Below are 15,874 nucleotides of genomic sequence, written 5' to 3'. Positions count from 1 at the left end.
CCTGCAGGTCCATTTATTTGAGGGCTGGTGGGCTCTGGAGGGGATATGGGGAGGGGAGGACGCTCGTGATGTGGTACTTTTGAAGTCGATTGGAAAAAAAGAAAGAAAAAAAAGTCCTGGGGGCAGAGCATTGTGGGACTTTTCCATTTGAAGATAAAAGAAGACTTTGTTGTGGTTGGGGAGGGGGCGTAAAGGGGGGGGGGGGGGCTCTTAAAAAGAAGTGAGCGTTTTCTGCTCTAACTTGACTTGATGAGTCGATAATGCGAGTGAAATAGGAGTCGCCGTCAATCGCTTGTTTTTAACGCTGTTATGGTCCTGGCTTTGAACTTTGCGATGCCTTCAAGGACATCACGTGAAAAGAAGAGACCGACTGGGATCCACTCGCGCCGAAGCCCCGAAAACAGGACGAGTGTAGATTCTGTAGATAGTTGTGAGTTCCTGTTTTATGTGGGTTTTAACACTCAGAACAGAGTAAATGTGGAAAATCAATTCAGGCCCGGCTAGTCAATTCCGGCCCGCATAGTCAATTCAGGCCCGACTAATCAATTCAGGCTCGACTAGTCAACTGCCTAAATGGCAAGAAACAGGAAGTCGACACGTCGAGAGAACAGGAGTTCATGCTTTTGTGGGCTTTAAAAAAACTCAGAAAAGAATAAATGTTGAAAGTCAATTCAGGCCCGACTAATCAATTCAGGCCCAAGTAGTCAACTGCCTAAATGGCAAGAAACAGAAAGTCAACACATTGAGAGAACCAGGAGTTACGTTTTTGTGGGCTTTAAAAAACTCAGAAAAGAATAAATGTTGAAAGCCAATTCAGGCCCGACTAGTCAACTGCTTAAATGGCAAGTAACAGGAAGTCGACACATCGAGATTAAAATTAGACTGAAGGAAATATAACGCTGACAGGAGTGAGTTCACGTTTTTGTGGGTTTTAACATTGAGAAGAGACTAAATGTTGAAAGTCAATTCAGGCCCGACTAGTCAATTCAGGGCCGTCTAGTCAACTGCCTAAATGGCAAGAAACAGGAAGTCGACGCATCGAGAGTAAAATTAGACAGAATGAAATATAGCAGGAGTGACTTCACGTTTTAACACTCAGAAGAGAGTAAATGTTGAAAGTCAATTCAGGCCTGAGTAGTCAGCTTGCTTAAACGGGTGGCAAAAACTAGGAAGTGAAGACATTAAGAGAAAAATGAGCCAGAAAGAAATATATATAGATCAGATTTTATGGCAACCTATGCCACTGCTGGCACGGCAAAATAATAACGATTATATTTTAAAAATGCACATTTTTACCTGAAATTTAGACATTTTCAGTTGTGCGCCGTGTTATTTAGAGGCTTTATGTTAGGATTTAGGTGGGTTTTGTGTCAGTGTGTGTTCGCGGCGCCTCGCAGAGGATAGATCCGTGTTTCAACCCAGCCAACAAAACACACGCGAGCGACAAATGAACGGATCATGACGGCTCCTCAAGTGAAAATATCTCGTTCTTTCCAGCGAGGGTGGACAGACGAATGAGGCTTTGTGCAAAAACTGACCTTGCTGTTTTGTGCATTATGCCTCGAGAGCGTTGTACCTCGCCCGGCAAGTGTTAAACGTCATATTACAAGACGAAACATGAACATGAATTCAAGGATGAGTCTGACATGACGGAGACATTAAAACACGTTGTGTCCAGGTACGGGAAAACAAACACAGACCCTGACAACCTTTGTCACTGCTAAAAACGCCACCACTGAAGGAAGCTATCACATTGCTCACTGCATAGCAAAGCACAGAAAACCATTTACTGATGGCGAATATTTTAAAGAAGCATGTGTGTGTGTTTTGATATTTTCTGCAACAATATATCATTGATGAATGGTATGGTAGCTGTCCATAGCACTTGTTTTTTGATTGTAGTTAATTGTTAATGAAGAATGATTGATTCTGGTTATTTCTCGTGGCAAAAAGTTGAAGTCATGGATGTCTACAGGCCTTTCCACGCGTTGTTCACATTCATTTTCTAGTTAATTGATGAACAATAATAGTGGAAGATAAATTGGTCTCACTGTCTATCCATGTTGTATATTTGGACTGGTGTAAAATGACAGCTCTGTTGGATATAAAATAAATGTTTTGTGAGTCATTAATTTTGGTGTGGCACATGAATTTACAGGGAAATTTGAAAATGGCACTCCACACCAAAAAGGTTGCTGACCCCTGGCTTAGCGTAACACAGCAGATGGTAGCGTTACGGTGTCTTCAGGCCCGACGAAGTAAATCTTAATCGCGTGAACACAAAATGACTTCATGTTTTTTGTGGTTTTGATACTCAGAACAGAATAAATGTTGAAAATCAATTCAGGCCCGAATAGTGGGCTGCCTAAACAGATGGCAAGAAACAGTAAGTCCAAAAATCGAGAAAAAAAATAGCCAAAAGGAAATACACAGGGTTGGGTAGGGTTACTTCAACTGGATTACTTTCAATTACTTTTGGATTACTCCAATACCAAATATGCTAGTAAAGGACAAAAGAAACTAAATATAAATAAAATGACTAAATTTTGTGCAGGCTTGGCGAGTAACGGAATACATGGAACGGCAAAAATGATGTTGGCAAGCTGTTTGGATTTATTTCCATTTTGTTTCTGTCGCATTTTATGTTACTTTTGCCGGAGATCAAAGAGATCAAAGCCAGGAGAGAAAGCTTACCACGTGTTGTGAGTCATCATTTTATTCATATTTAGTTTCTTTCGTCTTTTATTAGCATATTTGGTATTGGAGTCATCCAAAAGTAAATGAAAGTCATCCAGTTAAAGTAACCCTACCTGACCCTGGAAATACAGAGATCGTATTGCATGAGTTGGCATAACCAATACACTATAGACTTATCAGGCCCGAATAGATTAATTTTAACAGCAAGAGACAGAATTTACTTCATGTTTTTGTGGGTTTTGACACTTAAAGTAAATGTTGAAAGTCATATCAGCCCCGACTAGTCTGCCACCTGTAATGGGGGCAAGAGACAGGAAGTCAACTGATCGAACGGAAGGAAAAACAGAGTTCGAATTTTATAACTTGGGATAACACAGCAGATAGTAGTGTTAAGGTGTCTTAAGGCAGGACTAAGTAAATTTTAAGTGTTGACAGAAGTCAGTTCATGATTTCTGTGGGTAGAATCAAAGGTTTACTGTGTAAACCAGACTTGGAGAAACTTATCCATGCATTTATCTCTAGCAGGTTAGACTACTATAACGGCCTTCTGACTGGACTTTCTAAACGAGCTGTAAGACAGCTGCAGAACATCCAGAACGTTGCTGCTTGGCTCCTGACCAGAACCAGGAAGTACGACCATATTAGTCCTGTCCTCAGGTATCTGCCCTTGCTTCCTGTCGCTCAGAGAATAGACTTTAAAACAGCTCTGCTGGTATATAAGTCTCTTCATGGTCCAGTACGAAAGTACATCTGTGACATGTTGGTCCCATATGAACCATCTCGGACCCTGAGAACCTCAGAGACAGGCCTTGTGCTGGTGCCCAGAGCCAGGACTAAACAGGGTGAAGCTGCGTTTCAGTTCCATGCAGCTAAACTCTGGAATAGTCCTTCTGATGACGTCAGACAGGCGTCTACTCTGACAATGTTTAAGTCCAGGCTGAAAACAGCTCTGTTCAACTGTGCATACAACTGAAAGGGTTCTATCTGCACTCTTCACTTTTACTTTATTTTAATTCATTGATTCTATTATGTTTTATCTGTGGTTTTAATGCATTTTAAAAACCACATTTTAAATTTTCCATGTCTTCTATTGTGAGTTTTTAACCTGTCTGCCATTTCTGTAAAGCACTTTGAATAGCCTTGTGTATGAATTGGAACCAGCTCGGTGGCCTTGGGAGTATGGCGCCCGCCCCGAGACTGGGAGGTTGTGGTTCAAGCCTCGGCCCGACTAGTCAGCTGCCTAAACGGGTGGCAAGAAACAGGAAATCAACTCATTGAGACAAAAATTAGCCGGGGAAATATAGAGAGTATGGATTTAATGACTTGGGATAAAACAGCAGATGGTAGCGTTACGGTGTCTTCAGGCCCGACTAAGTAAATTTCAATAGCGTTGAGAGAAGTCAGTTTATGGTGCAGAGACTTGGAGCCTGAATGCAGATTTGAGAAGGAAATGACATTTTTTTGAGGAGTATGTTAATAGTGACAAGATTGGATAGAGTGAGAAATGAAATTGTGAGGGACAGAACTGGAGTAGTAGTGGAATTGAGCAAGAGTGCGGATAAGAGAGTACACGGTTGGTTTGGACACATGGGGAGGATGGATGAGGAGCGAATGTTGAAGAGGATCTACAGAGCAGAAGTCAATGGAGGGAGACCAACAGGAAGGCCGCGATGGACGTGGATGGATGGTGTTATGAGTGCACTGCAGGAAAGAGGTCTAAATATAGTGGAAGCTAGAGCTCTTGTTGGTGATAGGAATGAGTCAAGAGGTGTTGTAAAAGGATAGTGGGATGTTTAGACGCGTTCTAAGGGATGGGCAGGGAAACTGTATGATGCGGCAGGGGTAAACCAGTGAAAGCTGTCGGGCAGGGTAGGTGGCTAGGTAGTCTAAGTAAATCTTAATCGCGTGAACAGATATTACTTCATGTTTTTGTGGGTTTTAACACTCACAACAGAGTCAATGTTGAAAGTCAATCCAGGCCCGAATAGTCATCTGCCTAAACGGGTGGCAAGAGGAAGTAAACAACTTTTGCAGTAATTCTTCCATTTTGTTTCGGGAGGTTATTCGATATACAGTACAGAACACTACAACTCTTCTAGGGGCAACTTAGAACAGGATTACAAAATAGTTTTCTTATAAAAATACAAAATAATAATAAAAAAAAGAGTAGTAATGATCAAAATGAGGTGAGTACTGATACTAGATATCGGGACTGGTGCAATTCCCGCCGTTTTCAAGGTATCTGTACTGGGGATGGGGGTTGATAACCTTATCATCTGCCCTCTAGTGGCTATTAAACATTCAGGAACTAGAAATTTGAGGAATAAGAATAAATGAATGAATACTGAATATTAAAGAAAATATGATATTGTGATTTAAAAGTAATTCTTTATAAATATCTGCACATTTTTTTGCAGAGGAAAGATACAGTGTATATCCGCTCTTTCAAAATAAAAGAAGATATAATGAACATTTAAAAATAAGGGTAAATCAGTCCTGAAAGGACCATTTTTTTAGGTTATTTAGGTTTAAAAAAAATAAAATACATTTATATAAATACAGCAGATATTGAATTAGATGTCTTAATTAGTAGGGCAATTGAATATTTGTTACACAGTGAATTACCAGTGTTAATTTAACACCCTGTGGAAAAGGACCAGATGTTCAATGAGGTAGTGTTAAATGATTCCTCTATGAGTGTTAATTCAATACTGCTTAGGGTACTCAGTAACAGTATTAATTAAATACTTGAAGAGTAAACATTTAAAAACACCTCAGCGATTATAGTCTTTTTTTCACGGAGTGTTAAATTAACACTGGTTATTCTACTGTGTTGTACTACAGTTATATGTAATTTAAGTAATTTATTATTTAGATACCATATTTATTCAGTATAAAATGCTTTTTTTTAACCTGAAAAAGAACTTTGGGTGCATGTTATCTACAAGGCTTTATAGTTATATTACCATATATGTACAGTGATTGATCAGTTGGAATCATTGAATTCACATTGGACGCAACGGGAAACGAACCAGGGTCGTGGTGGTGAGAGCGTAGCCACTAATCCACCGGCGATACGCATGAGAAATCATGTGAAAAGCCATTACATTTGAGCAAATTTTCTATACATCCATATCCTATTCACAGTATCAGAGACAAATGTTAGAGTAGCAAAACGTAAAAGGCGTCCAATTTTCGGGTGTATCCGATAGTGAATTGGACTTTTAAGGATATTAGAAGCTACATTAATACAGATTTGATATTTTGTTCATAGTGTACGTTGTTTATGATGGCCACACGTATTCAACATTTGTCTATTGCAATGATTAGTTTGAGCTGAGAAATAGTGCAACAAAATTTTATACCGATTTTTGTATAAAAAAATGAGGTGTGCACGTTATATATGAGTGTGTGTTATACACGGATAAATAGGTAATCATTAGGCTGGAGGGGGGCAGCACGGCGGCGCAGTAGTTAGCGTGTGTGCGGCACAGTTCTGAGATCAAACCTCCAGTGTGGAGTTTGCATGTTCTTCCCGTGCTTGTGTGGGTTTCCTCCGGGCACTCCGGTTTCCTCCCACATTCCAAAAGCATGCATGTCAGGTTAATTGGCCGGTACAAAATTGTCCCTAGGTGTAAATGAATGAGCGAATTGTCTGTCCCTGTGTGCCCTGTGACTGGCTGGCAACCAGTTGAGGGTGTCCCCAGCCCACTGCCCGAAGACAGCTGGAATGGGCTCCAGCACCCCCGCGACCCTACTGAGGATAAGCGGTGCAGATACTGGAAGGATGGAAAATAACAATATAGCGGCACAGCGGCCGGGTGGGAACCGTGGAGCCCCACAGAGCGGAGGTTCAGAGTTTAAGTCCAGCTACCACGGCCTCTCCATGAGGAGTTTGCATGTTCTCCTTGTGCTTGCATGGGTTTCCCCCAAGCACTCTGGTTTCCTCCCACATTCCCAAAAACATTCATGTCAGGTTAATTGTCCCTAGGTGTGAGTGAGTGATGAGTGAGTGAGTTTTTTTGTCCCAGTTCAGGGTGTCCCCTGCCCACTGGATAGCAGGAATGGGCTCCAGCACCCCCGCGACCCTACTGAGGATAAGTGGTGCAGATAATAGATGGATAATGGATAGGCTGCAGGGACATATAGCTGTTAAACAGAAGTAGTATCTAACGTGCGCTTAGCGTGTGCACATGCAACTGCGCATTTAGCATGAGCGTACATTCATATATTTTAATTCTCTTACTTTACCTAAGCAGAAGGAAATCATCAGCATTAAAACCAGGTCCATTCTGAGAGCTGAAGCTTCAACTTGTCCTTCTCTCGATGAGTTACTTTTCACAAGGTCTGTCCCTTCAGGTCAAAAATAGGAAAAAATAAATAAAAGTAATAATCACATTATTATCCCGAGAGTGAAGAGGATGCAAGTGACACGGTTGCTCCTTTGGGAGAGAAAGTAATATGAGAGAGCATGCTGAAGCCGAGCAAACTCTGAAGGAGAGAGAGCAAAGCGGCAGCCCTGCCTGCATTCCTGGTAGGCGTGGGAAGCTTGTGGGTGTTTCCCTGCACGTGAAAATGCCAACTTTGATGCTGACGACTACTCTCGGAGGTTGACTCTGTTGTGGGCCTCCTCTCGGTATGAAAGGGTAAGTCGACCTCAAAATGATACGGGAAACACGATTGCAAAGTGTTAAAATTCTGTGGGTTTGTAAGAAGGGACAGTAAGTCCATTGTCGATGAGTACATCCCACGATGCTGAATTCATTTTAATTTAAAACCTCTACTTTATAACCCAAAGTGTTTTTTGAAACCCTGATCCAAATTCATAACCCAAGTTTGACGCATTGAAACCATGTGAAATTCTCACAATATTTGAAACCCTAAAAGTGTTCTCAAAAGAGCACGATAACAGACTTTCGCAACCCTACTTTCAAGTAGGGAAGAAAATCCCTTTAAAACCTTATTTTGAACACATAACCCTAAATTGACACATTGAAATCATTTGAAATCCTCCCAAAACTATGAAATCCTAAAGGTAAGTGTTGTCAAATTGAATATCTTTCTTTTCAAATTGAACCAAAAAAGTACTTTAAAACCCAAACCATATTTTGAAACCCTTAACCGACACATTAAAACCATTTCAAATCATAGCTAAGAGTTGTGAACAGAGCACACTAACAAGTTTTAAAACCCGACCTTATCATTTAACTTAAAAACTCTTTGAAACCCAAATGGTATTTTAAAACCCAAACCCAAATTAGCAACCCTAAATCGGCTTACTGAAACCATTTCAAATCCTCCCAAAAAGCAAACAGAGGCTTTTAATATATTTATTTTCAAATTGAACCAAAGAACTAGTTTAAAACCCAAACCATATTTTAAAACCCTTAACCGACACATTAAAACCATTTGAAATCATAGCTAAGAGTTGTGAACAGAGCACACGAACAAATTTTAAAACCTGACCTTATCATTTAACTTAAAAACTCTACTTTGAAACCCAAATGGTATTTTAAAACCCAAATTTGCAACCCTAATCTGCCACATCAAAACCATTTGAAATCCTCCTAAGACTTGAAACCTTAAAACTAAGTGTTGTCAAAAAGGCACACTCAACCCCTACTTTAAATAGACCAACAAGTTCTCTTAAAAACCCAAACCTTATTTTGAAGCCATAACCCAAATTTATATGTATAATTGTCACATTGAAACCATTTGAAATCCTTCTAAAACTTGAAACCCTAAAACTAAGTGTTTTTAAAAGAGCAGGCTAATAAGTTTTATAAGCCTACTTCATAATTTTACTCAAAAACTCTCCTTTGAAATCCAAATAGTATTTTTAAAACCAAACTCAAATTTGCAAGACAAAATTGCCACATCGAAACCATCTAAAATCCTCCTAACACTTGAAACCCTAAAACTTAGTGTTGTCAAAAGGGCACACTTACACACTAAAACCCTACTTTAAATAGAACATCTCTTAAAAACCCATTGAAACCATTTGAAATTCTGGCAAAAGTATGAAATACTAAAAATAACCATTTGAAATCCATCCAAATTTTGAAACCCTAAAAGTAATTGTCAAAACAGCTTAATGACAAAATTTTCCAAAAGACAAAAAAAATCTCCTTAAAACCCAAACCTTATTTTGAGGCCATGACCCAAATCTGTATCCCTAAATTAACACATTGAATCCATTTAAAATCCTCTGAAAGAGCTCACATACAGACTTTTAATATCTTTCTTTTCAAATTGAACCCAAAAAGTAGTTTAAAACCCATACCCTATTTTGAAACCCTGAACTGACGCATTAAAACCGTTTGAAATCAAAGCTAAGAGTTGTGAATGGAGCACACTAACAAGTTTTAAAACCCGACTTCATCATTTAACTTAAAAACTCTAATTTGAAACCCAAATTATATTTTAAAACCCAAACCCAAATTACCAACCCTTAATCGATAAATCAAAACCATTTGGAAACCTTCCAAAAGTTTAAAATTCTAAAGCCCAAGAGCAATGAAAGGAAAATATTTAGATTTTTCATTGAGAGAGCCACACTATATATATTTTAGACAAAATTAATCATAACAGTTAAAACCCGCTTTCCTGACAAATGCTAATTTTTCAGCGCATTTTAATTCACTGTGTGATGTTTGATGATTTGATTAAATCTGTGAAATAATAATGCCACAGTCTGTGTCCCATATCTATATAAATATACCACTTAAAATTTGTCTCCCTGCTGCAGTTACTCAAAGTCTATTTGACTGTCATTGTTTTCCTAAGTAATGGTTTCGAAAACAAGGTGCGAGCAAAGTTCTTATTGAAAATGTCACAAAATTCTGCAAACAGGAAGGGTAGACGTATTTACCTTCAGCACAGATGGCGCTGGTCAGAGAGAAGGTAGTGTATATGCTGTGTGCATAGCTCAGCCCACTCTTACCACTCACCCAATCAAACTGCTTTGCGTGCTTTGCTGGCATTTTGGGGGCGTTTACAGTTTTGTTCTGTGGGTTTTCAACATAAAGTGTCTCAACAGTAAACATACATTGTTTATTGAACTTCCATGTAAAATATATTTTTTTTATCTGTCGGAATTATCGTGTGCTTTGAAGTAAATATTTTACACGGTTGGATTCTATGGACTGTCGTGAATGTACGAGATCATGTTTGCGTAAAATTATATCATCAGCTGGCTATCAAAGCACGGTTTTGGTGAGCTATGCCGGCTTTAGAGTTTTGGGGCAACTTGTTTCAGACTGATGTTTCTGTAATGAGTACATTTTAAAATGGACTTCACACCCATTGCAACCTGGTCATCATTTTTATTTTTTATTTTAAATGACACTTTAATTATTTTATCGGCAGTAGCTCAGGAGGTAGAGCGCTCGTCTTGGGATCAAGGGATCCCAGTTTGAATCGCGGCTTGTCCGTGTTACATGTCGAAGTGTCCTTGGGTAAGACACTGAACCCCTAATACCCCCAATAAGCAGGTTAGCGTCTTACATGGCTGCAATACAAGGCCGCTATTGGGAAATGTGGAGCACATTGTAAAGCGCTCTGGGAAGTCATTGACTTGAAAAGCGCTATATAAATGCAGATCATTTAATTTCATTTAATCTTTTAATATATTTTTTTTGTCTGTTAATGTAAAAACTATTGCCGCCTGGTCATCCTGGAAAGGGGATGACCTCATGTGCAGTCCCTTCTCAAGGTTTTTTCATTTTCCTCATGTGAAGGTTTTTGAGTTTTTCCTTGCCCTCATGTAGGTTTTAAATCAGGGGATGGTGTCATTATAGTCTGCAGTCTGTAATAGTCTGTGGTATGTGCATCCCTTTGAGACTTCTTGTGATGAAGGGCTATATAAATAACCAAGACTTTACAAGGTTTCTTCATGTTAAGGTTTTTGAGTTTTTCCTTGCCCGCATGTGGGTTTTAGATCAGGGGATGGTGTCATAATACTCTGTAGTTTGCAATACTATGTGGTCTGTGCTGCCCTTTGAGACTGTCCCTTCTCAAGGTTTCCTTATTTTCCTCATGTTGAGGTTTTTGAGTTTTTCCTTGCCCTCATGTAGGTTTTAAATCAGGGGATGGTGGACCAGCTCAGTAGCCTAGATGGTAAGGCGCCCGCTTTGAGACTGGGAGGTCGGTGGTTCGCGCCCCGGCCGAGTCATTCCTAAGACTTAAAAAGTGGTCGGCGGCGCCCTCTGTTGGCTGCGGCTGCATCGGCTCGCTACAACGGGTCAGGTGCAATCGACATTTCGTTCTGTGTACATTGTTACACAGAATGACAATACAAGGAAATTATTATTATTATTATTATTAATGAAATGAAATGATCTGCATTTATATAGCGCTTTTCAAGTCAAGACTTCCCAAAGCGCTTAACAATGTGCTCCACATTTCCCAATAGCGGCCTTGTATTGCAGCCATGTAAGACGCTAACCTGCTTATTGGGGGTATTAGGGGTTCAGTGTCTTACCCAAGGATACTTCGACATGTAACACGGACGAGCCGGGATTTGAACTGGGATCCCTGCCTCCCCATGTCATAATAGTCTGCGGTCTGTAATAGTCTGTGGTAAGTGCAGCTCTTTGAGACTTCTTGTGATGAAGGGCTATACAAATAACCAAGACTTTACAAGGTTTCTTCATGTTGAGGTTTTTGAGTTTTACCTTGCCTGCATGTAGGTTTTAGATCAGGGGATGGGTGTCATAATACTCTGTAGTTTGCAATACTATGTGGTTTGGGCGGCCCTTTGAGACTGTCCCTTCTCAAGGTTTCTTCATTTTCCTCATATTGAGGTTTTTGAATTTTTTCTTGCCCTCATGTAGGTTTTAGATCAAGGGATAGTGTCATAATAGTCTTAACCAAGACTTAACAAGGTTTCTTCATGTTGAGGTTTTTGAGTTTTTCCTTGCCCGCATGTAGGTTTTAGATCAGGGGATGGTGTCATAATACTCTGTGGTCTATGCAGCCCTTTGAGACTTTCCCTTCTCAAGGTTTCTTCATTTTCTCATGTGAAGGTTTTTGGGTTTTTCCTTGCCCTCATGTAGGTTTTAGATCAGGGGATGGTGTCATAATAGTCTGTAGTTTGCAATAGTCTGTGGTCTGTGCAGCCCTTGAAGACTCTTTGTGAAAAACTTGGAAACCCTAACCAATTACAGACCACTAACCGACTTGAACCTAAACCTAAGCTTAAAATTCCGACACTGTCTTCTTGATTCTTGCCACGTATCCCCCTCCTTCCCTTTCCACAATACTTCCATGTCACCGGTTTTGAAAACAAAACAAAACTAAAACTTCCGTGCTAATCTTCTAATCTTCCTAACTTAATGACGAATCCTTTGAAGCGGTCCGGGCATCAGAAAGGACCTAATGAATTTGTATTCTTCGGAACCGCAAGGCGCTCGGCCGTAAATTCCCGGCTCTTTCTCCTCTAATCCGGAATCGCTACTCCGGCACAGTGATTCCGTCCCCCCCCTCTAGTTTCTTCTCTTTTAGATCCCCGGGAAAAAAAAGGATGGGGACAAACACCCCGATGGGATTCGTGAGGAGGCCGGAAGGGGCTTTCACGGCGGGACCAGAGTAAGAGTCTTGTTCTTGTGTGTTGACCCCTGCACACTTGCGGCATCGCTGCGTCTGCTTTGGGAAGCCCTCGTGGAAAAAAAACAACGAGATTCGTTTCGCTCTCTAGTCACTGGTTTGTTTTTCCAGCACAGAATCGAGAAAAAAAAAATAATGTCCTTGTTAAATATAAATTTGAAAAAAATGTAGGGTGACGCCCAATGCCTCAAGGAAAATAGTCTCTGAAATTGCCCAATCTAAATAAGAATAGGGTTAATCAGGATTGTTTTTTTTTTTTTTTAAACATCATTAACATTTTAAATAAATGAATTTGAAAATTGGTTATTCAATTTTTTTATTTGCGTTTGCACTATGAAAAATATGAAAATGTTCCTTATATTAAGGCAGTGTCTGAAACTCATGCCCCATTTTTCACAACTTGAAACGCAATAAGACAACTAATCGCAAAAATTGTTGCAAAGTATTAAGGATTGATAATCAGAATCTATAACAGAACAACACTTTCAAATTAAGTTTATTATAAATCTACTTATAACATTTATTCCATGTTTTCCATCTGCCATCAGTATGTACCTGTATTGATTTATTTTCATTCATGCAATGTTTGCGCTGCGTCGTTTGCTACAAGCCGCGTAAACGCCTCTTTCCACGATGCTTTTGATATACGTTTACGTTTTGTAACGTCATCAATTTTGTTAGCTTCTTTTGAATCTTCTGGGGCTGAGGTTTTGGCTGAATTCCTAACCACTTATCCATTTTTTCTTATGTTCTCTGTGCGTCTACTTTGGAAAATGATATGCAAATGCACGACCTTATGACGCTCGGGAAAGTCCGGAAGCACAAAGTTATTCGATACAGGCTTCTGATTGGCTGCCGAGTATGAAAATTGCCAAACGAACCGAAATTCCGAAATTTCCAAACCGGACAAAGATTTAGAATTCGGAAAAAACGTTTTATTTGCAAATGAATTTTTTTTATTTTTTTTATTTTGTCGGCAACCCGGGCGGAGACGTTTTGTAAGTTGACGGGCAGACGTTATGTCAGACACTGATTAAGGGTTATTTTTCTTATTTAGGTTCACAGACGCTGACCTTCATTCGTAAGTTGAACATGTTCGTAAGTTGCTTCAGTGCTATAATTTGTATGTTTAAGGCTTGTATAAATGGTAAATGTTCTGCATTTATATAGCGCTTTTCAAGTCAATGAAGACCTCCCAAAGCGCTTTACAATGTGCTTCACACTTACCCATTCACACACACACACTCACACACCAATAGGGAGTAAGCCATGCAAGGCACCTACCTGCTTATTGGGGTTTAGTAAACTGTATTGTTTTGTACTAAAAAAATAAACATTTCATGAAATTATATACTCCATAAAGATAAATAAAGTTAAGTTTAACTTACTTTTGGAAGATGAGTTTCAAGAGTTCGGAGACTTCCTCCTCCGTGGCAGAAAAAAAGCGATCCAATCATTTTCTCAACCGCATCAAGCTTTCTTATTCCACTTTCATTTCAAATGCAACAGCTCGCCTCTTCTTTACACTTCATACCAACCATATTGAATGGATGCAGAAGATATTAAACAATAAAAACGTCAAAGTTCATCATCTCGTTCGTAAGTAGGGCAGCGTCTGTTGTCCCAATTGCGTGATAGCAGATTGTCTTCCTCTGTGTCTTGCCAAGAAAATCCTGAATGTGTTAATACCAACACTGTCGCTCTGCATCAACATTTTTTTAAGAATTCAAATAAAAATTCCGGCTCAGGGCTTGGAAAGACCACAAACGCCAACTTGGATCTCCAAAACAAATCGTTGAGCAAAGCTGCCAGTGCATTTTTTTCCCATAAGAGGCCGTCCTGCAAAGAGAAAGAGAGCTTTAGAGTCCTAAAAATTGACATCAACGGAGCTGGCTCCCATTTAGTCATGCCGGCGTAATAAGAAGTTAACTGCTGTTGAATTCAAAAGCTGCTAATTTGACTTTGATTTGGAGAACCGCGTAATAAGCATGTGATGGGTTTTCTCTTGTTAAATCAAACGACTGAAAAAGAAATCAATTATAGCTCTTAAAATGACAAATTTTGCTCCTAAAAAAACCCAATTATTATTGTTAGTTTTATATTATGAAAAGAAAAATAGTTTTTTTTTGCTTTAACTTATGATTTTATTCTTGTATTTGATGAAAAAATAAATATTTTTAAATTATTTCTTTTTATTTACAACTGAACTTGCTCCCTCGTGCCTTTTAGATTTAATTCCCACCTGAAATTTCAAGAATCTTTTTTAATGAAATTTAAATTTTACATCGTTTTTTTAGCTTGAAAATAATATTTTTACAAACATGTTTTATCGTGATAATAAAAAACAGTGTGTATTAATTATTTATTGTTTTTTTGTTTTTGTTTTTACTTTTCACCAAGAATAATATACAATAATTAATGATAATTTATCTTTATTTGTTTAAATATTATTTTCATGGTTGTTTTTAATGATATCAAAAAAAAAAAACGTATTTTCCGCACTATAAGGCGCACCGGGTTATAGGGCGCACCCCGAAAAAAATAGTTTTTGGTCCTATTTTTGACATACATAAGACGCACCGGATTATAAGGCGCTACAATGGGAACCTCGACAAAACAGTCAGATGATTCAGTCCAACTGATTACCCCCTTAACATTCCCAAAGCTTGCAAAGAAGCAAATACGTGTCGTGGACACGTGCGGATGCGGTGTCCGTACGATGTCACTCAAATGCATCGTTCCATCATTCGGAAGGTTAAAGTCTTGGGATTCAAGAAATGCCAACCATTCATTAATTTCTATTTTCTTTTTCGCTCGCAACTTAACTGTGCATATGACAATAAACACTTGGAATTGAGTTAAATTTAAAAATAGACACTCCATTCCATCCATTATCTGCACCGCTTATCACAGAAACATCGAGTTCAGTCTAAAACAAGATACAGGGACAATATAAAACCCGGAGTAGCTCACCAAAGTCGTTGTGTTCATAATAATGTGCAGCCAATGTCCTCTTATATCCGTGAGGGTAGTAAATCCAGGAGAATAAAATATTTACAAATACAGAATAGAAAAAAATGCTTTCTGTATGTCGTCAGCCACGTGCATTCATCTTTTTTCGGCCAATTGCAGGCTTTGTTTTGCCGTTTAAGCCAATGGTAGCCTGTAAATGATAAAAAGGATCCCCCCTTGACCTCTGAATAACTTTAGCCAATAGTGATCCATTCAAATGATGATTGACACATTGGTTAGCCAGTGAAACGCCGGTAAATAAATCCCAGCATACACCGCGGACTACTTGGCGTTCGGGGGAAAATCTAGTCGGCGGCTGCGGCATTAGTTGCAAGACTTTGCGAATTAATTTTGTTCCATAAATAAGGCGAGATGGCATAGGAGCTTGCTCTGTCCACTCCACGCAACGGCCCGGTATTGCAGTACCTCCGGGAACGGCGCATTCGCAATGATCGCAGCAAGGCTTTAGGACTAGGACCTTAGCTTGGCCTTTTGGCTGAGAGTAAGTGTCCCGGCTCCTAGGCTTTGTAGCGTATTATGAACTGACCGATAACGGATA

General features: G+C 39.3%; 1 protein-coding gene across 3 annotated transcripts in view; it reads right to left on the bottom strand.

The window, feature by feature from the left end:
• LOC148376646 (protein APCDD1) overlaps positions 1 to 15,874 on the bottom strand; it is a 37,140-nt gene that overhangs the window by 13,709 nt on the left and 7,557 nt on the right. For 2 of the 3 annotated variants that reach the window (XM_088349678.1, XM_088349687.1), the window contains 2 exons: positions 13,692 to 14,142; positions 6,949 to 7,050 (listed from right to left, as the gene is read on the bottom strand). In XM_088349678.1, coding sequence (XP_088205804.1) covers positions 6,949 to 6,988 — 40 coding nt within the window. In that variant the 5' untranslated portion in view covers positions 6,989 to 7,050; positions 13,692 to 14,142. The remainder of the gene's footprint in view (positions 1 to 6,948; positions 7,051 to 13,691; positions 14,143 to 15,874) is intronic. The other variant, XM_088349695.1, reaches the window with a different exon arrangement.

This window comes from Urocampus carinirostris, chromosome 1 (genome assembly GCF_059441175.1).
Source record: "Urocampus carinirostris isolate Australia breed hairy pipefish chromosome 1, RoL_Ucar_1.0, whole genome shotgun sequence".
NCBI lineage: Eukaryota > Metazoa > Chordata > Actinopteri > Syngnathiformes > Syngnathidae > Urocampus > Urocampus carinirostris.
Note: the sequence above shows the minus strand (reverse complement) of the source record. Positions and strands in the feature narration are given on the sequence as shown.